At 46.9% G+C, this 25282-nt stretch overlaps 3 protein-coding genes across 8 annotated transcripts in view; all 3 read right to left on the bottom strand.

Moving 5' to 3' along the window:
- Positions 1-16301, bottom strand: part of GCN1 (GCN1 activator of EIF2AK4) — a 38726-nt gene extending 22425 nt beyond the window's left edge. For 2 of the 3 annotated variants that reach the window (XM_069031368.1, XM_069031370.1), the window contains exons 1-25: positions 16203-16301; positions 14405-14507; positions 13719-13782; positions 13020-13151; positions 12348-12456; positions 11614-11712; positions 11398-11532; positions 10847-10915; positions 10656-10764; positions 10171-10245; positions 9773-9901; positions 9504-9554; positions 8987-9085; positions 8177-8350; positions 7097-7249; positions 6250-6342; positions 5550-5625; positions 5218-5380; positions 4370-4559; positions 4132-4256; positions 3668-3846; positions 3405-3498; positions 2818-2931; positions 2439-2637; positions 1817-1972 (exon numbers count right to left, since the gene is read on the bottom strand). In XM_069031368.1, coding sequence (XP_068887469.1) covers positions 1817-1972; positions 2439-2637; positions 2818-2931; positions 3405-3498; positions 3668-3846; positions 4132-4256; positions 4370-4559; positions 5218-5380; positions 5550-5625; positions 6250-6342; positions 7097-7249; positions 8177-8350; positions 8987-9085; positions 9504-9554; positions 9773-9901; positions 10171-10245; positions 10656-10764; positions 10847-10915; positions 11398-11532; positions 11614-11712; positions 12348-12456; positions 13020-13151; positions 13719-13782; positions 14405-14507; positions 16203-16220 — 2908 coding nt within the window. In that variant the 5' untranslated portion in view covers positions 16221-16301. The remainder of the gene's footprint in view (positions 1-1816; positions 1973-2438; positions 2638-2817; positions 2932-3404; positions 3499-3667; positions 3847-4131; positions 4257-4369; positions 4560-5217; positions 5381-5549; positions 5626-6249; positions 6343-7096; positions 7250-8176; positions 8351-8986; positions 9086-9503; positions 9555-9772; positions 9902-10170; positions 10246-10655; positions 10765-10846; positions 10916-11397; positions 11533-11613; positions 11713-12347; positions 12457-13019; positions 13152-13718; positions 13783-14404; positions 14508-16202) is intronic. The other variant, XM_069031369.1, reaches the window with a different exon arrangement.
- Positions 16302-16586: 285 nt separating this feature from the next.
- RPLP0 (ribosomal protein lateral stalk subunit P0) lies at positions 16587-20157 on the bottom strand. The gene is made up of 8 exons (XM_069030848.1): positions 20080-20157; positions 19791-19894; positions 19223-19398; positions 19037-19124; positions 18637-18783; positions 17988-18173; positions 17191-17331; positions 16587-16818 (listed from the first exon to the last, which is right to left on the bottom strand). The coding sequence occupies exons 2-8, from the start codon at positions 19842-19844 to the stop codon at positions 16654-16656; spliced, it is 957 nt and encodes a 318-aa protein (XP_068886949.1). The 5' UTR covers positions 19845-19894; positions 20080-20157; the 3' UTR covers positions 16587-16653.
- Positions 20158-23633: 3476 nt separating this feature from the next.
- Positions 23634-25282, bottom strand: part of PXN (paxillin) — a 42397-nt gene continuing 40748 nt past the window's right edge. For all 4 annotated transcript variants that reach the window (XM_069030843.1, XM_069030844.1, XM_069030845.1 and 1 more), the window contains one exon: positions 23634-24009. In XM_069030843.1, coding sequence (XP_068886944.1) covers positions 23743-24009 — 267 coding nt within the window. In that variant the 3' untranslated portion in view covers positions 23634-23742. The remainder of the gene's footprint in view (positions 24010-25282) is intronic.

Below are 25282 nucleotides of genomic sequence, written 5' to 3'. Positions count from 1 at the left end.
CTAGGGAAAACATTTCTTTTCTATACCCTGTCTGTGCTGACAGAGAATGCCCAAGTTTAAATTTCTAAATGTAAATGAAGAGCACTGCAGATACAATACTGCAGTATTAGTCAGCTTATGTAGGGCAAAAATACTGCAAAAGTAGTTCAAGACAGAAATATTAAATCTCAAACACATTCTGAGCTCCTATTTAACATGAACAGCTTCAGTAAAACCCTCTCTATCTCTGATGTGCGATTTTTCTCTCTGTTTGCTCAGTATCTGTTTGCTTTTACACTTTTTTTTCTTTTTTAATTATTGGCCAGATATTTTTAGCCTTAAACCACTGTCCCTCTATACCCAGAAGGAGGAAGAAAGCTTTATTTGAGAAGATAAATGTTCTATTTACACAGTAGCTGGTATTGACCAATATGAGAAAGATTATAAGATGTATCTTGGCATTTCAGCAATGAATGATAAATTCTATTATCCACATTACAAGGAGGTATGGTCTCTCTTAGGTCTCATAGTTACCTAAGAAATTAATCTCTACTAAATCATACCACACAACTACATTCCAAGGAACTTTGAAAATGAGGAAAAATCCTTTGGGAATATAATATGACTTGTCCAATAAAGTACTATGGAAACTACTGTCCTTCTCTTGCAAAAGTGGAAAAAAATAATTAGATATTAATTTAATTAAGCAATATAGGAAATCTTGGAGGACTGAAAATACTTCCACTACGTTCTGGAAATAAGCCTGAAAAAGGATTCAAATGTTAATGAACTTGCACTTACTATGGCAATAAATTGCACAGTGGAGACACCAAATTATCACTGAGATGTTCAGCACTGAAGCGGTGCTCAACATGGTCAATTGCCACTTGTCAGCTGTGACAGTGACACATGCCACAGTCACACCACTGCACATCTGACTGGCAGATGAACAGCAAGAAAACTGAACTATGGGGCTAAGAGACCAAACAGAATCCCACATTTCCCTTAAAAATATACACCCTCTACCACAGCAGCTTTTGATTGGGTTGCATGATGAACAGCTCCAAAGCCTGGGTGAAGTGAACCACCTCTGTCCCTAGAGTACACCCTGAGACAGCCAAAGCCATCCCAGCCCCCAAAGGACACACATCAACCCTCCTCTTCTGTACAATTACCTTCAGTGGAGTGCCACAAGTACTTGTGCACCCCACTGTGAAGAAGATTCTGAAAGTGACCTAAATTAAAACTAACTCCGAGAAATAAGATTAAAAAAAAACACAAGAAAAAAGGTTTACTTTAACTCAAATCATATCCTTGCACTGTAATAATATTGTTTCTTGCCTTCATGTTACAGAGTGGCAAGAACTGCTCTTTCTACAGTCATGCCAGAATAAAATATTCATGAACTGCAGCACTACACAGCAAACAAGAAGAGGCCATGGGCACTTCACTGGTGTGATCACAGATAACACGCAATTATTTTGTCTTTTCACTTAGTCTCACTGAATCCCTTACGGTAAGTGGCGTTGAAAGGTAGGAGCTGTCCTCGGCAAAGATGAGCCTTAATCTCAGTGCCATTATTTCTGTATGAACCATTTTAAGAAAAAATACTGTTATTTCATTTCTATATTTAACTATAGTTGTAACACTCCTAATACTACCAGCACAAAAAAACCTTGAAGTTTTTCATTATCTATAAGGAGTTACCCAATTAAAATAGAAAAAGTGAAGTTTTGCTTGCAAAATAGAATACAAACTGTGAAAACTAAACCAGTTCATAGTTATTGGAGGTGGGGGCAGTGTCAGCAGGATCTACCATATCTACCATACTTCATACCCGGCTCTCCCTTGCTTGTTCGGCTGGGAATGGTGTGGGCATGCAGCAAACTGACCACCCTGTTCAGAGCAACAGGCAGCTCTTCCTGACACCAGGATTCATCTAACTCACACTCTGGTTTCATCAGGCGCAAGGTCACATGGCTTACTAAAGTACCTGGAATAGAAGAATAAAGAATCCATGAGAGGGCTAAACCCAAAGATTTCTCAAGAGAAAAACCCCCAGGAACACAGACCCAAGAAATGTAACAAAGCTCTGGGCAAGAGCCCAGGCTGCAAAGAGGCTCAGAGCAGCAAGCCCAGCCCAGGGCTATCAGGGGACAGACTTCTTCACAGAATGTGTGAGTTACACTCACACCCTCCAAACTCTGCACAGGGAAGATGTTCCCACAGTGAGCAGCTGCTCCTCAGAGCTGGTCGTTGACCAGACAAGTCGTTGTCTTTGGTCCCAGTCCTATCCAGCAGTAGGATCTGTTAGTCATCTCCCTAAGCACTGTTCCAGATGGTTTTTCCTCTTGACTTTCTGTGGTACATGGTCATGATCCACAGTTTGTAAGAGCAATAATTTTCACCACCATCAAAATGACACACCCTGCCCTTAAACAGCAACTGCAAATATTCACCAAAGGTTTTCAGTTGAGCAGGCATGACACAGGAAGCTAAGGAAAGAAAAGGCTTCTTAATCCTTGGAGCAGCCAAAGGAGATCGAAAAAGTGGCAAGAAGGAACTGATGAGACTAGGGATGTACTGAGTGAGACCAGGAGGCTTTTTCTTTATAACAGTGTCCAGGAGTCCTAGAGCTGTTTCCAGCTCATTATCAAGCTGTAAGAGAAACAATTCAAGAGATTACCATAAAAAAAAGTCCACTGGGAAAAAATAGAGTTGTTAAATCTCATTTCCAATAACAGAAACAAATAGGTGATTGCTAGACCATTTTCCCTCTTTCAAAGTGATTTGGGTCATGGTGCCTGCAAAGGACCAAAAAATACAACCAAAACTTACCTCCTTCAGCCGTTTCCTTATCTGAGCCTCCCTTTCCAGTTGTGCGTGCATCAGCTCCTTCTGTTTGCTTGTCAGCTGCACCTCATCCTTTATTCCCTTCTTCTTCTTTATCTCCTGCAATAGAGAGCCATGGACATTATTATCTGGGAGCTACAAACACCATCCCTTCAGACAGAAGCAAGTTGGAAACGTTGAGGTATTTTGCAATTTACTTTTAAAACAGTACCAAAATATCCTTCCAAGTACATCCCTCTTGAGTAAAGACACAAAATGAAAATCAGAAGGTTAATTAACAACACTTTAGTGTCCCTTTAGCAGCATAAGTTTCTCTGCATTGGTCACAAATTATGTGCTATCATTAAAAAGTGCTGTCCAGTTCATTTACAGTGGATGATATGTCACCCTCCCCAGAGCAAAGAGAAGTCAACCTTTATTTTAAAAATGGGATACATACAGATAGCACAATTCCAAGTAGTTCAGAGAATCTTTCCCACCAGCACACACACATATGCCAGAAACCATAGAACAACACACAACTTGCAGTGAAGATTGTGACCAGCCTGCCATTCCTTTTTCCATCAACTTACCTCCTTCAGCTCCAGCTCAATAATTTGTTCCTTGAAGGAATAAGCTTTGTTCTCCCTCTTCATGTTAGCTTTTTTCATACTATCCTGTTGAGCACTGACAAAGAAAAGTAGAGAAAGAATCAGCACTGCTCTGGACTAAGGACCAGGCATAAAAGTCCAGGAACTTCTGTGCAGAAAGAGCATCTGACATACCTAGTCACCCACTGGCAAGAATACCAGCAGTGATCAATCCCCAGGTGCACAAAGAAATTATGAAGACTTACCTCTGTATTATAGATTTGTCATACAGTTCTCCCTCGGGTGTCTTCATGATGGCAAATTCCTCTCGAGTAACCTGGCACAGAGCTGGATTCTCCATTGATGCTGAGACAGTACTGATGAGCTGTGGGAGCACTCTACCAGGTGAAAGCAGAGAGAGAGATCCCACTGCATTCATAGATGACTGTCAGGAAAATGAAGGAAAAAACATAATCAGTATTCCTTAAAATTGTCTCCTGCTGAGGCAGCCCCCATTACATTCTAATCCCCAATTCATTGTTCAGTGGATATTTGAATCTTATCTAAAATTCTACTCAGTTGCTGGTACATTCTTTCCCTCTTGAGTCCCAGCTCCTTTTCACCAGAGACATTCTCATTTAACCTCCTTCTTCCCCATCTTTTAGACCAGTGAGTACTGAACTCCTCGAAGATATCTCCCAAAACTAACACAAGGAAAGCAGTTTATCACCTGGTTCTCCAGAGTGTAGGTGGTGATCCTGGGTAAGATGTCATTCAGGTGCTTGTTAATGAAGTCTTTAGGATCTATCTTCATCTTGATGAGGAGGGCCGGCCAAAGTCCTGGCTGCACTGCCACTAGCAAGAAGAAATGAGCATAATAAACATGAAGCAGGTCACTGGCACAACAAAACAAAAAAGTACAATAAAAACTCATACATTGGCCATGAGAATCTTATCCCTGCACTTACCTACAGATGGATGATGGCTCACCAGCAGGATCTCCAGGGCCAGCTTCTCTGGCTCAAAGGAGTCCACATCAAGCCCTGCCACACTGGAGATGACACAGAGGGCCTCATGCAGCACACGAGGGGGAATGTATGTCCTTCCCAGCTCTGACAGCTCTCCCACCTCTGTCACCAGGACCTCATGAGGCAGAATCTGAATGGACAACACCAAACCTTCCTGAGACCTGAGCACACTTCCCCACAGTAAAACCAGACAATGCCAACAATCCCTGTCAGTATCAAAAACCTGACGTTTTCAAAGGAAAGAAGGGGATACAGGATAACAGCAAAACCAAAGCACAGGGATGACAGTGACAAAAAGATTAAGAATCGAGGACTATACTGGATTTGGCAAGCTGGGATAAAACTAAAATGACCACTTCTGGCAAAGACTTTGGAAAAGGTCGAGCCAGCTGGCTGGGAAGTATGCCCAACTTCTGCAGTCTATAATCCAGGGCCAAAGAACCAAGATACAAAGAAAGGAATGAAGCACAGCAGAGGTTAAATCTGCATTAAAATAATAAAAATACATGGAAAAATACAGCTTCCTCCCCAAAACATTTTGAATAGGTCTTTTCTACATATATAGGGAAGACTAGGCACACTCCAGACATTGATGCTGTAATATGCAATAATCCAGTATAAAGTGGCATTCCAGGAGATCATCTGGAGCTGAATCCTGTTCAGGCTAACATGTAATCCTGTACATCAGGATGTAATCCTGTACATCAATGCTAACAGCAAACCCAGGGCAGGGAGGTGACTGGCAGCACTCAAACATCTGTCTGAGCAGAGACTTGCTGGCTACTTACCTTATGAGAACTGAGAACCACTTTGAGCTCCTCCAAGAGCCCATAGGCCAGCTTGTACCCTCCCAGAGAGGACAAGAGCTTCTTAACTGTTTGATGGGCCTGTCTGCGGACGTGCCAGGTCCGGCTCAGCAGCACGGCCACCAGGGCACGGTGGTACTGCCTGCTAACAGAGACACACAGGGTTAGCCAGGGAGGCAGCTCTGCAACCAAGTGGACACAAAGGCACCAAGCGTTCAACATTCTGTGCTAAGCCCCAAGCCCACCCACCCAGTGCCCACAGCAGCACTCTGAAGTCAGACACGGATCACGGACAGCAAGTGCACTCTACGTACTGAACTTTGCTTTCAGGCAGCCGCTGTGCATGATCCAAGAGCAGGCGCTCTGTCAGCTGCAGCACTGTACACATGGCTGGGGGAAAAGACAAATATTTAAAACAGCATGAGACTTCATAAGGAAACAGATTTTTTTACCTGGAAACAAATGAACAGTAATCAGGACACATTAAAATAGCTCCCCAAGCTGAGCCTCTACATAATCTTCTCATTGAAGCTAGAGACAAATCCAACTCAGATCTGCCAAGACCGGGAACTGAACCATGACTTAATTGAAATGTTTTTAGCTGGATCCCAGGACAATTTTCCTGACCATTGTGTGTGACCTACTTTGGTCTAAGTTGACAGAGCAAAGCAAATTATAAACACCATGCTCAGTGCTTTGGTTCTGTTAATTCCTGAGCCCTGCCAAAACAGCTTCAGTGACAATGAAATGGGTACTGAGTGTCAGCTGTCACAAGGCCCTTCCATTTGTTTATCATTTGGAATAAATGAGTCATAACTCAGGCTCATCAAGAAATAATTCATTTTCAAGCTTAGACTACAACTAGTCTAGATGTACTTCTGAAGAGTACAGAGCTCATTTTAATCTGAAACTGTATCCTCCAAGGATCACAGAACAAGGCTAACAACATTAGCTCTTGTCAAGTACTAAGAAACAGTTAAACAGTAACTGGATATACAGTAACTGCCAATTTACCTTCCTCTGATGCAGACTGCAAAAACTTCTCAGATGTAAAAATTTGTTTTTTTTCATCCAAAATCAGCTGCCAGAAACCACTCAGCTTAGACTCTGACAGGAAAAGAACAGATATCCATCAAGGATGTTTCAAAATAAGTCAGAACTCATCAGTGCACATAAAATACAGTAGAATTCTCTCTCCTGAAATCCCTCAAATTACTTCTAGCCTTACTTGTCTTCAATTCTAAAGCCTCTCATTTCTCTCATTCAGAACTATAAACATGCCCAAAAAACACCAGCTGACAAAAACACCTTTCTCTGACTTACACATGTGAAATGTAAAGTCTGATTCACCTTAATCTTTCATAGGACAAACCTTCCTACAAGTGAAGAAAAGGAGGGAAGTGGGTGTGTTGCTTTTGATAGAACACACCTGATGGATGAACAGATAAATGAACCCAGAGAGCTCTTGTAATATCCTCTAATGGGAGGCAGAATTCCAGTCCCTATGCTTTCCAAAGGTTTGTAAAAACACTACCCAAATAACAATCAAGTAATACTTCCAATGCATCAATCAAATCCTACCATGAAAGGTCAGGGTGAACAGCTCCTGTCAGAATAAAGAGGAATATTGCCCTATGTGAATGGAAGCTGGAATTTGCAAAGCCATGGAAGAGTAAGAATTCTTCACTCACATAAATGAGAGAGATGGAAATTAATCTTTCCCTGGTTTATAGAAGACCAATAATTCTCTATGTAGAAACTTTACACAGATTAAGAAATACTATTTCCTGCACACTGGCAAGGAGTGTTAACCCTCAGAACCTGTTTATATTGGATTCTGCCACCTGTTTTGTGACCTTACCAGTTTGTCCCTCAATTACAGACATCCTGCAGATCAACAAAGCTGCAGCAACTCCTTCAGTTACCATGGGAACCTGAGTACTTTGAGATGCTGCTTTTTCTACTGTCTGGATCAGCATCGGTAGCAAGTCTGTTCCCTGCAATAATGTGTCACCTGAGGGGACAAAAGAGAGATGTTACAAAACAACACAGTCCTCACTTTACAACCCAGGTATAAATGGTTTTTCTGCTGCCATAAGACAAGGAAAAGAATCAGACACACACTAGGAAGACTCTGAATCTCCAGAGTATTTGCCAATCACTATCATTAAACTGCAGTTATGAAAAGCTCAACGGCAACCACTTCAGTCCTTTCCTCACAGACAGAAAAGTGCCATCTCAATATACTGAGGTTCTGTTCACAGGATGCAAAAGAAAATGCTAATTCAGTTACATTAAAGGAATTACTTCAAATCACAGGAAGTCTGACTTCAAAGATTAATGTTTCCCTAAGAGGGGGAAAGCAAATTCCTGGCAAGCCATGACCATCTGTTTCATTTCAAACATTCAGAGGTTAAGGAATCCCAGAGGTCTAAATGAGGATGAAATGCTGCAGTCAAAGGGAGCAGGACCAACAAATGTAAATCACTAGAGGATCACCAAAAGAGAATAATTTCTCGAGTTCTTCATTTCAAACCAGTAATTTTTACTTTTTTTTTTAAGTTTCCAAGAGTCAAAGCCAGAGACCAAGATCCCACTGTGCTGGGTGCTATATAAAACAAAAGTATGGCTCCTGAGCTAGAATTTAGGTGTACCTTACAATTTAGGTGTAAAACAAAAATAAAGCAATCAAATATTACTTTGAGATATATGAAAGACAGCATGACGGGCAGTGATTTTAGTTATACATGGAAACAAACCATGTTTATAAACTTGAAGGCAAAAGAGAGTTTAAGGAGAAATCTGAAGGAGGTCAGTAAACAGACATTGCCTTACAAAATCTTTCCTAATCCACACAGCTCTCTATGTCAGGAAGTACAAAGTTTGATAACTCTCCTCCTAAACGCCATGGCCAAGAGTTATTAAGAGCCCCCAGTTTTACCTTTGAAGGAGGCTAGCATGCACTGCAGGTAGGCATGTCTCACCGCTGAAGTCGAGGTTTTAAGGCTGAAGGCTTTCTTCAGCCATTCTACCAGCTTTTTAGGAACTTCTGTGGTGAACCGAACACACCAAAGAGCCAGGACAGAGACTGCATGAACCAATGTGCCTTCATGGACTGCGAAGAAACAGAGAGCTCACATCAGTTCAGCAATTGCAGAAAGCACAGAACATGAAACAGAAAGCAGGTAACAACATCAGGATGCAGGAAAAGAACACATGTGGATACAAAAATGCTGCTAGCAAGAATTTTTCTTGCTATTTTCTAAGTCTGTGAGAGACTTTTCTCTCTCACAGAAGATAGTAGCAAAGTTCTATAAACAATGAACACCTGCGACCTTGCAAAAGCCTTGTTTATAGTACAGTCAAAAAATATTTTGACAATGGATGTTTAAGGATTTTAGCCAATCACCCCCAAGGGGTGGCTGATCCTTTGTCCAATTAGACTATGAAGAAAAAGTCTATAAAAGAGTTTGTAAAATAATTAAGTAAATCAATCTTGCTGCACAATTCCTGCCTGTTGGATCTTTCCTCCTCCCTACGGCTGCGGGATACGGTAATATTTACTGCGCTAATAAACACATGTGCTTCTAACAGGCACAGCACTGTCTCCATGGGGTTGCTCATCAAAACAGGGCAACAGATTCTGTAACACAGCAGGCAAGAATCCAGATTTATCTGGAATAACCATGTGAAAATCCTGCTGAAGATGAAAGCAGCTTAGCAAACGCAGAACAAAGGCAAGAAGTCTCACCTTCTTGTTGCAGGAACGGGATGAAAAGCTCAGCCACAGTTGCACTCAGAGCTTGGCTGGAGGGTCCAGAAACCACGTGGTGACTAAGGCTGCCAATCCCTGAAAGGACAGAATTCTCTCAGTAGTTCCCAAACTACCAGTACAACATCTAAAACCAATCAAGAATGACGTTTCACCCTTCAGTCCTTGCACAGACATCTCTTTTTCTTGTCACTACATCTGGATGTCACATCTACCACGTACCACACTGCCAGATCTCTGTCTTCATTTTCACCCTGGGTACAAGTCATCCTCTTTGCATAAAATTTTTGGCCTACTAGCCAATTATTATTCTTTTTTTTTTTTAATAGAAAGTCAGGAACTGGTATGTGGTATCCAGCACCCTCTAATGGCTTCAACTACAGCCAACTTAGAGTGACAGGCAGGAAATCCTAAAGGGTGAGGTACAGATCCCTTCCATTCAGCTTTCTGCTCAATTTCTTCCACCAGAGAAGCAGCTTTCTTCTAGGATCCTCACCTGAAAGGACACTCATCTTCTGAGCAACAACTGTCAGCTTCCCTTCTGAGCCTGCCAACAAGAAACACAAAGGCAATAGGTGATTACAGACAACAGCTGTAATCAAGAATCTCCTCCAAAACACAGAAGCTTGCCCCATTATCCCTGATCCAGGCTAAGCCACCCATTCCATCCAGGCAGCGAAAGAGAACAGAAAATACAATACACAAAACTCCTTGAGGCTGTCAAACCTCAATTCATCCCCACTGCTTATCCTACAATTTACTCACCACCTAAGATGGCAAAAAGGTGCCTGCCCAGCGACTCCACAGCTGAAGGATCGCTGCACTGCCGAGCCAAGTTCTTTAATGCCACAACTGCTTCATCCATCAGCTGCACACTGTTGGATTTCAGATGACCTAGAAAATAATGCACAAGCTAAGAGTTCCTTACAACAAGCTGCATAAAACCAGTAAGTAAGGACTGTCTTTACATGCGGCTTAATGCAGCTTCTGGAACCATCATGTGAACTACTCCAGTTCCAAGTTACAGCATAATCTTCCCTACCACCTAAAACAATCTTTTCACCAGCAATTTTCACCTACACCTACTGTTGTAGGTACAGCCAGAAAGTTGCAGAAAGCTTTATTCTGAATTCATAATTCCCTCCAGAAGTGAGAGTACTTACTGGCCAGTCCTTTCACAATGTCTACAGCATACTGGCTAAGATCCAGGTTCACAGATATGAGCAAGAAAGAGATTGCTGATAACATAAGAGATAAAAACAGTTACTTAACAAAATGTGATATGCCATTAGCATTTTAATACACCCTTCCCCACAGTTCACATCAAGAGCAAACAGGGTAGTAAGGAGTAGGAATAAAAAAAAAAACCTACTGAAAATGATGCCCAATGAACAGAATAATTCAGGATTATTCCTAGCACTGAGCTGCAAAATCCTGTCCCCGCTGCAAACAGTAGCTATCACATACCCTGACACTTGGGATCACACCACAAATGTTGCTTCTCCACATCTAACCCTTGGATGCCAGACAATCCTGCCTGTACTCGTGGGACCAAAAGCATAGTCCAGAGTGACACTGCCCCAACAGCTCCAGACCGCTAAGGATTTAGGCTCTTTGACAAAGCAATGCAGAGGGATGACAGACTCACTTTCAATTACGTTCTCAGGACTCCGCAGCAGTGATTTCTGCAAAGTTGGCAAAACAGAGTCCTTGAATTCGGCGTGGGACACATAGCGAACCAGTGGAGAACAGCTGTCCTGCAAAGGAGACAGGGCACTCAGCACAGGGCAATGCTGCCTGTGGGACAGCATCACAAGCAGCTGTAACACTGCGTCTCACCAGCACATGCTTCTGAGGCTTTGTCTTGCTCATAAGGATGGTCTTCAAGTAGAAATCCAGGAGAGCACTCTGGACAAGCAGAAACACCAGATTACAGCCACATCTCAACCTGTACACAGCTCCCCGGCACACAGTCAGGTGCCAGGCTAGACACCCCACCTCCTCCTCCTCTGGAAGCTTTCCTTTCACTCTCACATGAGCCAGTCAAGCAGAGACCAATGCTCCCTGCTCTATCCTGAGCCCAACACCCAAACCACACCAAAAGCTACATGCTGCCTTTCATTCCCACAACAGGGACAAGGCAGGAAGCTGTACGTTGGGAATTCACCGAAATGCACAGGCAAAACCAAACAGCCACGTATCTGGCACCTCCTCTCTAAACACACCCCAGCTGTTTCAATCAGAAGTGCAGGACTACTGAACTGACAGATAGTGAAACCAGGGGCAGATGCAAAGTACCAGCCTCACTAAGACGTCTATTCAGTCCTTTCTTCATGATAAGAAGTGATGTTTCTTATTCCCCAACAAAAAAAGCTGTGCAACAGATTTACCTTGTATCGTTTAATAATATCTATCTCCTTCTGGGCTGTGCAAAACTGGACCACAAGTCCCAGCATTGCAGCATAATTCTGGTTTGGTTCGAGCCCAAGAATGACATATAGGTACTGATCCACCAGATCCTGGTTCTTAAGAGAAAAAGAGCAAGGCATGTTAACACCACAGAACCCAGAACAGCTATAGAATATAGCACATAATGTATACATCACCTCTTTCCACAGCCTGTTCAATTTCTTCACGGCCCCATCCACTGCCTGCTTGTGAGACCCTCCCAGGACTTCCAAAAGGAGCAAACACTGAACCTCCACCTGCCAAAGGCAACAGCCGATAAAACCTGCTTCTCAGAGAGCTTGTATCAAACAAGACATGCCAAATGTCAATGATTAGCTGAATCTGCTTAAGTCTTTAGGTCATCTAAGCTCTTCCAACAAGCTGCCTTTGCTTTCATCCTGCACCTCTGTTCAGAACAATGCCTAACAGTTTTGGAAACACTGAAAACAGATTACATCTCTTCTTAAAACCTGTTCCAACTATATCCCAATCTGCTATGAGTACAGTAGCACATTTGTGTTGTTAAAAGTGAAAGAAAGGCAAAAGTTCCTTGACACTGTATGACAGAGTATCACACATGCATATTTCAAGGGAGGCACAAGAACTTCATGCCACACTGCAGATGTACCTCAGAGGCACCAGCAGCCATCTCTGTATGCAGAAAAACTGCACAGATGCAAGACCACCCCACTCATGCTTTATATATATCCTGCTTTCTCCAGGGGAAGAGGAGACATCACAATACACCAAATCCCCCTCCAAACCTGGATTCTAACTTGGTGTTTTCAGTTACATTCAGAATTATTTGCAACATTTCAGCAACTTAAACACCATGGAAATATTTAAGTCTGTATCTGCGATGGGATATTTCTGCAAAGCTTAAAGAACCTACCAGTTTTTTCCATGTTTCTCCCTGTCTCTTGTCAGGTGTTGGAAAGACTATGCGTACAAGCAGGCATGTCCAGGAGAGTGCCAGCAGAGCTGCAGATCCACTGCTCTTACTGTTGTACAAACAGGAGAGGGAGGTAAATCTACACTTCCCAGGACATAACTTACACCTAACTAGACCATTACAGACCCATTTTGCCCAGGTTAGAACAGCACCTGACTGACAGGCAATTTTGCCACACAAAAATGCAGCTAAAGCCTTAGTTTTTAAAGGAAATAACCAGTCCTCAGAAGCTGTTTCAGCTCTGTTTTGACACTCAAGAGCTTCCAGATGGCACAAGAGGCAGCTGAACACTTGATAGGTGATGAAATCCCCTTTCCTAATAATTTTGGAGACTGTTTCTTGAAAGAGCTTGTTCCTCATCTCTCCAGACTTGAAGTTTAACAAAGGCTACACCGAAACTCAGACCCAATCCACCAGCAGCTACACCAGGATATTCCCTTTGCCATCCCAGATTACATGGAAGAGGTAAGAGAGGAATATCTGAACAGCATTAACAGTTTTGTCTCTAAAGGCTTTTAACACCTCTGCCAAGCAGCAGCACAAGCCTCATTCTAAACAGGAGGAACTACCAGCAACTCAGAACTGCTTCCACACAAAGCGACTCCTCCACACCTGGGAACTCCAGCCTTGCCGCCGATCCCTGAAGACTGAAGTGAGTGCAGCAGGTTTTTTGCCGTTGCCTCGGGCTGGGATTCTGCGAGCTGCTGAAGGGCCAACTGCAGGGCTCTGCGGGACGCAGCATCCCTGTGACAAACATGGATCACAAACATTCTAAACCTGCCACATTGCACTGTTACCACCCCTGCACCACACAAAGGGCTCTGCTTTCCCATTTCAGCAGTCAAGCTAGTAACTATTTTATCCTTGCTGTTCCACAAAGTGGAGAAGTTTCTGGCAGAAAGCTCCATTCCCTTCCTCAAATGACAGCAGTTATGTGGAGGCCCTCTGGCAGACTGCAGAAGAAAACAAGTTCTGAACAGCTCCTCTACCACAGACCACAATTTAATCCCACCTAAAATTGTCTAAAAGACAGCTCAGTCTTGCTTCACAAGGACATGGGTGTTCATTCTTGCAAACTGAACCACAGGACTAAAGTTTTAATTTCAAAATTAAAGGTGAAATGCAAGGCAAATGTTGTAAAACATTTTAATGTCAATCCTCCCCTGAGAATGTAATTACAAGATGACATCCTTTGGTGTCATATACATCTCTGTGACACTGCATGCTAACATTTCCAGATGCTCCACACCAATTTAACTACTAAATACTGATAGATTAAATAATACTGCCTTTCCACATCAATTTACTTACCGGTATCGATGCAGAGTAAGGCAGAAGAGTTTGCAAAGGCCTTTCACTGTGCCCTCTGGAAGATCTGTAACAATGTATTCCAAAATATTTCTTCATAAATCAATGAGCTCTTAATCTTTAACACAAACACGATTCACTTCATGACTGAAATCAGTAAACTGCTCACATCTACGAAATTGCTTGCATGAATCACAGTAAAAGTTTGCTCTTTTCATACATTTTTTATGCATATTTTTTAAAACAATGGTAAAGCTGGAACACATGAAACACGGTCATCTTCAGAAAATGAGAGAAGTAAGTTTAAAAAATTTGCTTCAGCTGTTTTATTAAGACCATCTGAAATCTCCCATACTCCCCCTCTCTATAGATGTGCATACCCAAGTATTCCATGAGTACTAAAAGAACAGGCCAAGAGTCATGACAGAAACTCAACTGACACACTAATGAAGAACTAATGCTACACAATGCTACAACTGCTGACTGGAAAAAAATAGATGTGCTAAAAGCTGGGGTTCTCTGCTACCCACAAATTCCACACTTGGAATTAACCCTGTGATGGAGCAGTGGCTCCAAATGCTGCTAGCCCCCTCCCTCAAACAAATACCCCTCACACAACCTTTTGAAACAAAACATTATAACACCCTCCTCCACCCTGATAACCAGAACAGTGCTCCCAAGCTTTTTACCTTTCCCAGAAACACATTTTCCCAGCTCACTGAGGATCTCTCTCCGCTCCTTCACGCTGGCTGTAGTTACTTTCACTGCAAACCGCTTCAGTGTGTCAGAAATCTAAAACCATGAAACAGAAAAAACATCAGACTGCCTTTGTTTTCAGCCTACAGAACACAAACCAGGGCAAGCAGAATATGTCACTTGCTGCCACATGACCTCTTAGTGCCCAAATGTGAGCATCCGCCATCTCATCTGCCAAAGAAGGGTCACTGTGCATCACACACTCCTTCCCCAAGGCTGAAGGACGACTGCTCTCCATTAATCTGTGCTCTCATGCTTTGTAAGAGACCCTTACCCCTCCAAAATAACACAGAGAAAGAGCTAAGACCCATAATCTGGAGTACAGGACCTTGAAAAGCAAAAATTAGTAACTTCTAGAATTCAAAGGAGCTTTTCCCTCCATGTTATCTCCTGAAGTCCAGGCAGTTCCAAAGGAGCACTCGAACTGCAGACAACCCAGGAAGACCTACACTCCCAGGTTTTCTGCATTTACATAAACCAAAGCACAGCTCTCCAGGAAATGCTTTTGAAATTCAGCTCTTAAACTGAGCAACTTTATACCAGCATCTTTCCAAAAGGCAGCAAATGAGCATGTCTTTAGAAACTCATCTAAAACTATTCCTTCCCTTTTCAGTCTTTTTCAAAGAGCTCCTCAAAGCTGCTTTCAGTGAAGCTTTTTGCTGACGTGCTGGAAGGCTAATCCTGCACAGTGGCTTCCTGAGATTTAAAGGCCATCCACACCTCCCTGAGCCTGTGACCATTTTACACCCACAGGTCCCCTTAAAAACTGGCTGGAAGCAAGGCTGCACCTCTGAACAGCAAGGCTGGGTTGAGCTGCAAAGGATGACCAACAATGTCATTGACACCAGAACCAACAGAACCAGCTGCTGTTACGGACCTGCTCTTCTTGCAAAACTTTTCAATTACATGAGTTCATCACATACAAACTCAAACCAAACTGCACTTAGTCATGCTGCTTCCATGCAGGAAGATGTGCAGACATGAAAAACGTGTTAAAATCATCCTAAGTCTAGAAATGAAAAATATAACTTATGCATAATACTACAGAACCTCAACAGCATCCCAGTGACTTATGCAAACCGCAAAACCTCGACTAGTCTAAACCACCCAGTCTCCCCGGAAGACCCACTGGGACAGGCTTCATCAATTTGCTTTTTATTTTTCTTTTTTAGCATGTTTATGTACACGTTACAAAGCCAGCATACCAGCAATGCTGCTGCAACCAAATACAGAGGACAAAAGCAGTATCTATACAAGTACGGACCTGATGCTGAGCAGACTAGGATTTGCTCTGGGAACATCCCAAGCCCCTCACGATGAAGCCGGCGGCCCCAGGCAGCCCCGGCAGAGCGAGCGGTCACACCGCGGCCGGGAGGTGCGAACCGGGGGCAGCCGCTCACGGCGCCGCCGGCGGGCGGGATGCGGCTCGTGCCGGGCCTCGATCGGGATGGGCTTCGATCGGGCCGGGCCCCACCGCCCCCCGCTCCGCCCGGGTTCCCCGGCGGCGGCGGCCCCTTCCCGCGGGCCGGGCACGGCGCGGTGCGGGCGGCTCGGCGGGGCCCGCCCCAGCTGCCACGTCCCCAGGCGGCTTCGGGCGCCGGGCCGGGCCCCGCAGCCGGGCCGAGAGCGCAGCGCAGCGGGGCGAGAGCGGCACGCGGCACAGCCCCAGGCGCAGCCCCCGCCGGTCTCCCCTGCCCGGGCTGGGCCCTACGCGGCCCATCCCACACTCACCTGCGTGTCGGCCGCCATCACTCCGCCGCAACCCCGGAACCGGTAGCGGCTTCCGGGGCGGGCCCGGTGCCACGGCGATGGGCGCTGCCCGCCCGTTCCGGGAGCGCCGGTCTCGCTGCTCGGGGGGAACGGAACAGGATGGGCGGCAGCTGGACTGACCCGACCTGCTGCGGGCAAGGCCTCTGCTGGGCCTGGCAGGGGACAGGTGCGCTGCCGCCCCGAGAACAACTGCTCCCCTGCAGCACCCGGGGCCAGGACACAACCGCTCACCTGCCGTGCCCCGGCCCGAGGAACAACAACTGCTCTGGAGCACAGGGCCCCGCCGGTTACACTTTCCCCAAACCCCAGCTGATATGGAGACTACACCATCAATGCAGGCACACATGAAGGTGTAAAACAGCTTTTTATTTCTCCCATCGGGCCAAGTCTGACAGAGGCAGAGTGGCTGCTGTTAGTCAAAGAGACCAAATCCCATGTCCTCGTCAGACTCCTCCGACTCCTCCTTCACTGCCTCCTTCGCTGGAGCAGCAGCAGCGGCAGCAGCAGGTGCAGCTGCTTCAGCTACCACAGGCATGGCTGCCACAAAAGCAGAGGGATCTGCCAGGAAGGCCTTCACCTGCAAAAGGTGGGGAAAAAAGGTAAACTCACAGGCAACAAAACATTTTGCAGGACTGAACCTTTGCAATGATAAAGACAGCACTTGCAGCTTGCCTGAATCCAAAGAGGTCCACTTATCACTATCAGATATGAAGAACCATTCATTACAACCATTTCAGCTATGCCGAGTGTAACAGCCCCAAAGAAGGAACACTAGGTAAATCAGCTTTCTCCTCCCATTTGTACACAACACATGGAAGCAAGCGCCCCTTCTCCAGACACATGCCACACACAGGCACGTCCCAGTCCTCACAAACCAGGGAACATGCTGTGAATGTGCCTGGCTGCATTTCTAACACCCCTCTCTGCAGAGCTCAGAGCCAACCATTACCTTTTCAGCCAGTGGGAAGGTGTAGTCAGTCTCCACAGCCACAGCCAGGACACGCTTGTACCCGTTGATGATGGAGTGGGGCACGGACGCGATGGTTGGGTACCCAATTTGCAGACAGATGCTGGCAACATTACGAACACCCTGTGAAGAGACACTCGTGTTTCTGTGGTCTGAGAAATAACCTGGACTAGAAAACACAGCAGAGGATGGCCAGATGACAACTTGTACACTGCCAACACAAAGGACAGTGTGCAATGCACACAGGTAACAGCTCCAGTAAAATCAAGGCATCAAGATTTAAATGTCACTAATCTCTGCTCTGTGGTGACCAGTGACAGGACCTGAGAGAACGGCATGAAGCTGTGTCATGGGAGGTTTAAGTAGAATAGTAAGAAAAGGTTCTTCCCCCAGAGGTGGTTGGTCACCAAACAGACCCCCAGAGAATGGTCATGGCCCAAAGGCTGCTAGAGCTCAAGAAGCATTTGGACAATGCTCTCGGGCACAGGGTAGGATTGCTTGTGCAGAGCCAGGAATTGGACTCGATGATCATTGTGCGTCCCTTCCAACTCCGGACATTCTATGATTTCAAGTGGCCTTAAATGATTTCTGAAGCAGCTTCAGATGAAGAATCCTACAGGAAGGTACTCCCTGACACACAGTTTCTGTAGGGAACCAGGGAGAGCTCCAGGCTCTGCAGGACCTCATGGAAAATACCAGACAGGACGCTTTGTTCTGGGGCAGCACTGGCTCCCAGAGCAGCGAGGCAGAACACAAGGGACACAGACTGTGGCACTCACCTCCAGGAAGCGCTTGTGCAAGGTCTCCTCGGTGATGTCCAGCACTTCAGGGTTGTAAATGCTGCCATTGTCAAAGACCTGCTGGATCACCAGCCCGAAGGAGAATGGGGAGATGTTCAGCATGTTGAGCAGGGTGGCTTCACTGGCACCCACTTTGTCTCCAGTCTTGATAAGCTGCACATCGCTCTGAGGAGATCAGGGAAAAGGAATCAATACACAGCAAGAAATTCCAGTACGTTAAAGCAGTGGGACACAAACGCAGATGGTGGAACTGGAGGAGCAAACAAGCACAATCAACACAATCCAGATTCAGCTCCACAAGCAGAGAAAGCCCCAAACCATATAAGCAAGTCCGCATCAGCCAGGAGAAAGGCAGCACCTTTCCTGCATTACCTACAGGTAGCTCACCTGCACGTTCCTCTGACAGAGCCTACCCCTGGAAATCTGATGGAGAACTTCAATCGCCCCACGCTGCACACTGAAGCCAAGCCAGACACCCTCCTTCCTTCCACATCCCAAAGTTCAATAACCACACTGCTCATACAGTATCTTGGCACTAACGGGAGCTTTGGCCTTCACAGCTCCCTCAGCTACCACAATCAAGGCCTCCCAGTCAAGGAACAGCTTCAACAACACACAGCTCACTCACCAGAATTTCAATGGTTCCTCTGGAAATCTTCGTGGTGATGCCCAAGGCCTGGAAAAAGGAGGTCTTCTCGGGTCCAAGACCCGTGTTCTGGGCCGGCACAGTCACATCACAAGGAGCAATAGCACCGGCACGGGCAGCAGCTGGCACCTGAGAGGGGGGAGATGAGAATGTTCTCCTCAGATCTTGTGGGATCACTTCCTCTGTGACACGCTGATTGAGGGTAGACAGTACCCAGGCATGCACAAATGAGGCAGCCGAACTTAAGCAGTTTGGCTAAGACTGCAGGGGACAGTTCCCAACCCTCGAGAACTCCTAGTAATCAGGTGTCCACCGTGAAGACCCAGTTTTATTTTTCATTCAATCTCAGCCTAAACATGCAGTGAGGGCTAATCTCCCTTACCTTGTTAGCCAGCAGCATGTCCCGGATCTCAGTCAGATCTTCCTTGGTGAAGACAAAGCCCACATTCCCACGGATATGAGGCAGCAGCCTGAAGAGAAGATGACAGCTTTCAGTGTTATTCCTTGGACAACCTCCTCTTCTTTCAAGACAGAGAACCCAGAAGTGCCCTCAGGCAGCATTACCCACTTTTCTAGGGCAGGGTTATTCTCCAGATGACCACGAATAGCTTTGCGCATCATCGTGTTCTTCCCCATCAGCACAACAGCCTTTCCACGCAGGGACATACGGATCTGCTGCATCTGCTTGGATCCCACATTGTCTGCTCCCACAATGAAACATTTTGGGTAATCATCCAGGAGTTGCTATAGCAAAAGAAACACTGCAACTATAAAAAGAAATTCGGAGCAGTGCACATAGCAGCATTGAAACCTTAACATGTTAAAACGTAAAAAAAGTCTCAGAAGTTTGAGAAGGCTAAGTTTCAAGTGAGGCTGGATATGCCACCGGCTGCATCTTTCACTCAGCCATCGAGTCACGTCCCTGAAAAAGTCTGCAAGCGCCGAGGCAAATTCTCAGGAGGCCTGATCTGGACTGTCTCAAGTCTCTTCCTAGTGCCAGGTACTCGTTCAGATACCCCATAGCATTCACCTATCTCTCTTAACAAAACCCCGCAGCCCGGCCCGCCCGGCTCTCGCTGCCCCGAGCATGCCCCGGCGGCGGCAGCGCCTCACGAGGGCTCCGAGTCGACACTCACGATGATTTTCATAAAATAGTTGGACTTCCACGTAGCCCTGTCTTCCCTGGGCATCTCGGCGGTGCTCCAAGGATCGCCCGGTGGGTTTAAAGACGAGCTGGGACCTGCCAGGAAGAAGAGCGGCTGAGGTGGGTCCCCACCCTTCCCTCCGCCCTGGGGCGCAGCGCTCCCAACCCCACAGTCCGGCCGCGGCCCAGGACCCCGCTCCTGGTCCCGGTCCGCTCCCCTCGACGTGGCCGCCAAGTCCCGCCCGGGCCTCGGAGACGCCGCACCGCACCCACGCCCGCACCTCCACGAGGGCTCCGGGAAAGAAAGGCCGCAGGGCGGGCCCGTCTCCTTTTATACCGCGCCTCATGACGAATGGCAGGGCGCCGCGGCACTGCCCCTCCTCAGCCCATTGGCTGCCTTCCGCGTCAACCATCCGCCGCTCTGTGGGCAGCGCGTGACGCCAGCGGAAGGCGCGAACGCCGCAGGAAAGCGCGCGCGGCCGGGCGCGCATCGCCCCCTGGCGCCCGGAGGAGCGCACTGCCTCCTCCCTCCCTCCCTCCCTCCCTCCCTCCCTCCCTCCCTCCCTCCCTCCCTCCCTCCCTCCCTCCCTCCCTCCCTCCCTCCCTCCCTCCCTCCCTCCCTCCCTCCCTCCCTCCCTCCCTCCCTCCCTCCCTCCCTCCCTCCCTCCCCTCGCGAGCCCTCTCAGCCGTGAGAGCGGGGCCCGCCCTGGGTCCGGTCCGTCACAAGCTACGGGGCGGGAAACAATCACGACACAAAGCGTGACAATAATGGTAAAACTTTTATTGGCGTAACTGCAAAAATTTTAAATGGAGAAAAAAAAAGCGGAGTTAGAAGTTTACAAGGGAGGAAAGAATCAAATAATTGTTGACCCAGCGGAGCTTCCCCCCAGCCCAGCCCGGACATGATGTGAAAGGCCTTCCCCAGGGATAGCGCCTGGCCCGGGAGTGCACTCATAACCCTGCTGGAGCACCTCCATCCCCAGCCCTCGCACCCCCGCACCCTAACAGCGGCTGTGCTACCCTAAAACCGCATCTGCAGTGAACGAACAGGCATTTTGGACACCCACAGTGGCGGCAGCCACCACAAGGCGTTATTTGGCAGAGTAGCATCGGTGTGGCATCCCAGCATGTCAGACACCAGATGAAGGCAGAAGCTGACTGTGAAATTATCTCAGTTAAGCACTAAGGCCAGAGGAGCCTCCTCTCAGCACCATGCACCCTACACAGCACCCTGCACCCAGGTGTGCCACAAGTGTCACTGACACAGCCTCAGCTAGCAGCGAGATAGGTTAAAGACTCCGCTGACAGGGAAACAGAGGCACAGGATTACACAGTTTGCAGGTGTCCCACAAAGTGGCAGTGCCAGAAACATCTCACCCCTCTCCAGCACTTCCACAAAACGGCTGTGTGTCCCCTCAGCGGGACCAAGGAAGTTGATCTTTCCAGCGAGATAAACACAGGCAGCTTAGGAGCATCCATTTTAAGTCAAATAGACTCACAAGATGAAAAGGCAAATGCATAAGGACTCTTGCCTCAAGAATTTCCCAGAGCTGTGCTCAGCCCAGCTGACACAGCTCCAGTGCTCCCACAGCTCCCTCTGGCCTCCCACCCACACAATGAGTGAGGTTTGTTTGTCGGGAGCAATCAGTGGGACAGTTTCAGTGACCTGAGCAGGGCAGCACAGCACTGCAATGAGGTTACATGGGGCACTGACCCATGGCTTTCAGGGCTGGTTTCTGACACAGCTGCCCCTGGACCCCTATAATGCACCTGCCGAGCTGCACAACCCAACCGGATGCCAGTGGTTGTGTTGTGCTGCAATGGCAACAGCTCTCTCGAGCAGTAATTCCAAACACCACTCCCAGGGCTGGTACCACAGAACGGCCACTGGGAACTTCACCGCAATACTTCCCTCTCCATAGCACCCTCCAGCAAGAGACCTAAAAGTGCTTTAGCAAACATGAACTAGGCCTCAGAATAACCTCACAAATCCAGGCTAAACTGCCCCCATTTTACAGATGGGGAAACTGAGGCACGGTAAGGTTTAGTGACCTTGCCCAAAGTTGTACAGCTAGTCAGGAAGAGAGTCTGTCTCCCAGTTTGTTCTCCTCAGTCACAAGACCTTTCTTCCACAAAAGAAAAGGAGCCCCTTCCCCAATTAACCCTGCTCTGGTTTCAGGCAGCTGAAGATGAGAAGCCAAGGGCAAAGGTCTGAGCTCCTTCTCCCATAGCATCATATTAAGACTCACTCTTAACATCCTGGAAGCTTGGCTTTGGGAGAACGGCAGGTGATTCAAATACAGCAGTTTATAGATTACAATAAAAACCAGAATCACACTTTTAGGTGACCCAGAGGAGGAAAAAAAAAAAACCCAAACCTATTCACAGTTCACCTGCCTTTGCTAGGGAAAAAAAAATACAAGTCACATTCCCTTCCCCATAGATTCCAGCCCTCCCAACCCGCAACAAAAAGGAAATAGTGAATGTTAGTTAGGCTTAACAAAGCGTTGAGGTTACAGATGCAGTAAGCCAGCACAACTGGCACACTGTCTAGAACAGCACAGCTTGATATAAAAGTTGCTTTCTTAAAATCACTTCAAAACCAATTTCTGTATAAGAGGATTAAAAGTAAATTAGATATGAATTCAAAATCAGTGTAGAAATCTAGTTCTTATCAAAGACAGGATACAGTATTCACTTTGATAGTAAAACTCCAAGTGTGTCACGCACACCTGACCCCCAGGACTTGTTATACCAGTAACAGTCAATATAAAAGGTTATTGCTGTAGCATCTCTCAGTAGAACATGTTTAACAAGAGCACAGAAAAGGGAAATACCAAGGAGCTGACAGGTCTCATTAGCAAACTGGAAGAAGAAAGGATATAAATTTCAGAATTTTTTTTCCTGGCTTCTTAAACCCTTCCTTCTCCCCAGTCTTGTGACAGATTCAGGCCCTGATAGATGGGAGAGTTTCAGGCCAGATAAACACACGCACATCACACTCGCTCATAACAGGGATGGATGAAAAAGGCTGCTCTGACCTCTCTGCACCTGTGTTTAAAGAAGGGGTGATGCCTCTTCCTCTCTCTCAGGAGCAGTAGGTGAGGGGATCAGATGCCCTGAGCTGGCCTGGGTGCCTACAGAGCTGCCTGGCACAGGCTGTCCCCACAGCAGAGCACAACAGTGCTGAGGGATGGTCGAGACTTGCCCCACCTCCTGCTCCAGCGTGCTGAGAAAAGGCATTGCAATAGGGAGTAACAAACTAGGGAAAAAAAGAAAAAGCACCCCACACAGTAACATCTTGATTCCTCTTAGTTTGAAAAAAAAAAAAAAAAAAGAGCAAGTGGTATTATCGCCTTACAGTGTAATGGAACTGGAGAGACCCTTGCAGGGTCTTGGCTGCCTGTGCTGATGCTCCAGTCTCAGGAAGTCACACACACCATGTGACTCTGTGAGCAGAGCCAGAGTGGCACTGAGGTCACAGGGTGCCCTCAATGTGCTGTTTCGCACCCTACACATGCGCAGGCAAAAGCCTGAGGAGGAGGTGTCAAAGCAGAGGGTTGTGTTGTCTGCAAGTGTCACGATTTGCTCAGAGAGCTGACACAGGCTGAAATGTACTGGCAAAGCCTCCTGCTGCCAGGAAGGGGCTGGGAAAATCTCCCTGTTGGAGCCCTCGAGCTAACCTCAGCTATCAGTCACACACACAGACACACACACAGCATAATGAGGGATCTCAGCCTCTCTCTGCTGAGACACAGCAAGGGCATTTCCAGTTTAATGGTCCATCTCATCCCTGGATCTACTGCCTCTCCATAGCAGCACTCCCCACCCCCCACCCCCCTCCTCCCCTGCCTGGTAAGGATCCTAAATCACAGTAATGTTCAGAGAGACGGAACTGCCAAGGGGGTGGCAGAAAGATGCTTTAGCGCCCATCTATGGTGCCTCTAACAGAAGAGCTTGAGGAAGCAGTTCTGGCAGTAGGGCTTGTCGTTCTGCTCTTTGAAGGTTCCTTTGTTGAGCTGCTTGAGGCAGAAGGCACAGACAAAGTGTTCGGGGTGGAATTTCTTGCCCATAGCAGTGATGCAGCGTCCTGTGATGGGCTTCTGGCAGCCGGAGCAAAGCGAGCCACGGCGCTCGTGGTAGTGCACCTCACAGTAGGGCTGCCCATCATGCTCGAAGAAGCTGCCATTGATGAACGGGGTGAAACATTCCTGCAGCGGGACAAAGCAAAGGGGACAGGTTGTTTGAGAAGCTGGGGTGGTGTGGAGGGGCAGCTCCACAAGTGTCCTCTGCTCTATGGCACAGCCCAACTGTGCTGTGGGCAGATGAACTGCTGCCTTTCAGCACTGTCCTGTTATCCAGAGCCAAATTCTGCCCATTGCAAAGAGTTTCCCAAAAAAGTTTGAGAAATAGACAGATACAGACACAAGCAAGGGAATTAACCAGCTCCTTTGCCCAGCTGGCTTCACTTCTACAAAGAAAATACTATGAATGAGCTACCAGATATATCCAGCCAGGAAAAAAGAGAGCATTCCTCCCCTGAAATGGGAAACACTGCAGCACCTTCGCCTGGCTTTTTTTTTCCTCACTACAGCTTCCCCACAAGCGCAAGGAGAAGCAAGGACCAACTCAGGCTTTCATGCAGCAGAATCCTGATGAGCATGGGACTGGTTCCAGCTGAGAAAATCAGGCACAATTAATCTTTATGAGTGACCTCTCCAGAATAGCTGGCATTAGACAGGTACAGTCTGCAAAGGATTGTCAAGCCTGAAACATTTCCACCAGTTACACATGAGTCACTGCTGGGAGAAACTGTTTGTTCTATAGTGCTACTGATGTTGAAAAGATATGGGGAAGAGGATACACCAGCTATGTGGTAAGAAGTGTCCAGAGCTGCCCCTCCCCCTCAGTGTCAGGCAGCTGAGGACACTTCACTGCAGAACCTGCAACAGAAGCACCCACCAGACTGGGGAGACTCCGCTCCTGGTGGGAGTGGGAAACTGAGGCAGCAGAGTAAGGGAGAGAGTTGAGGACACCACCAGATCTTACAAATATATCAGCACCAAGACCCAGAGGAGAAGCCAGTTTCCTGACTCCTGGTTTTGCTGTCCTCTTCCCCAGGGAGGACACTGAGTATCACACACAACTGGATCCCAGCGTGTGGACAGGAGTCCAACAAACAGCATAGGCAGCTGAACACTTGCAATACTGGGGGAATGCAGTTTGCCTGCAGTGAGTCCAAGATTTTACTAATGCTGACAGTTATTTCAGTAAACAGTCTTTTCCCTCAGTCAGCTGAAAAGTTTGCTCTGCTTTAGCAGAAACAGGAAGACAATCACATCTTGTGGCCTGGAAGAAATCTGTGCTGGCCCCACTAATTCAGGCCACAGCAGGGGGAAAGGAAAACAAAACTGCTTGATGAAGTCTCAATCTCTGCACGAGAAAGCATAGCCCCTCCCCACGCCCTAGCCCTAGCCCCAGCCA

This window comes from Aphelocoma coerulescens, chromosome 15 (genome assembly GCF_041296385.1).
Source record: "Aphelocoma coerulescens isolate FSJ_1873_10779 chromosome 15, UR_Acoe_1.0, whole genome shotgun sequence".
In the NCBI taxonomy this organism is placed as follows: Eukaryota; Metazoa; Chordata; class Aves; order Passeriformes; family Corvidae; genus Aphelocoma; species Aphelocoma coerulescens.
This window is presented reverse-complemented; position numbering and strand designations above follow the sequence as displayed.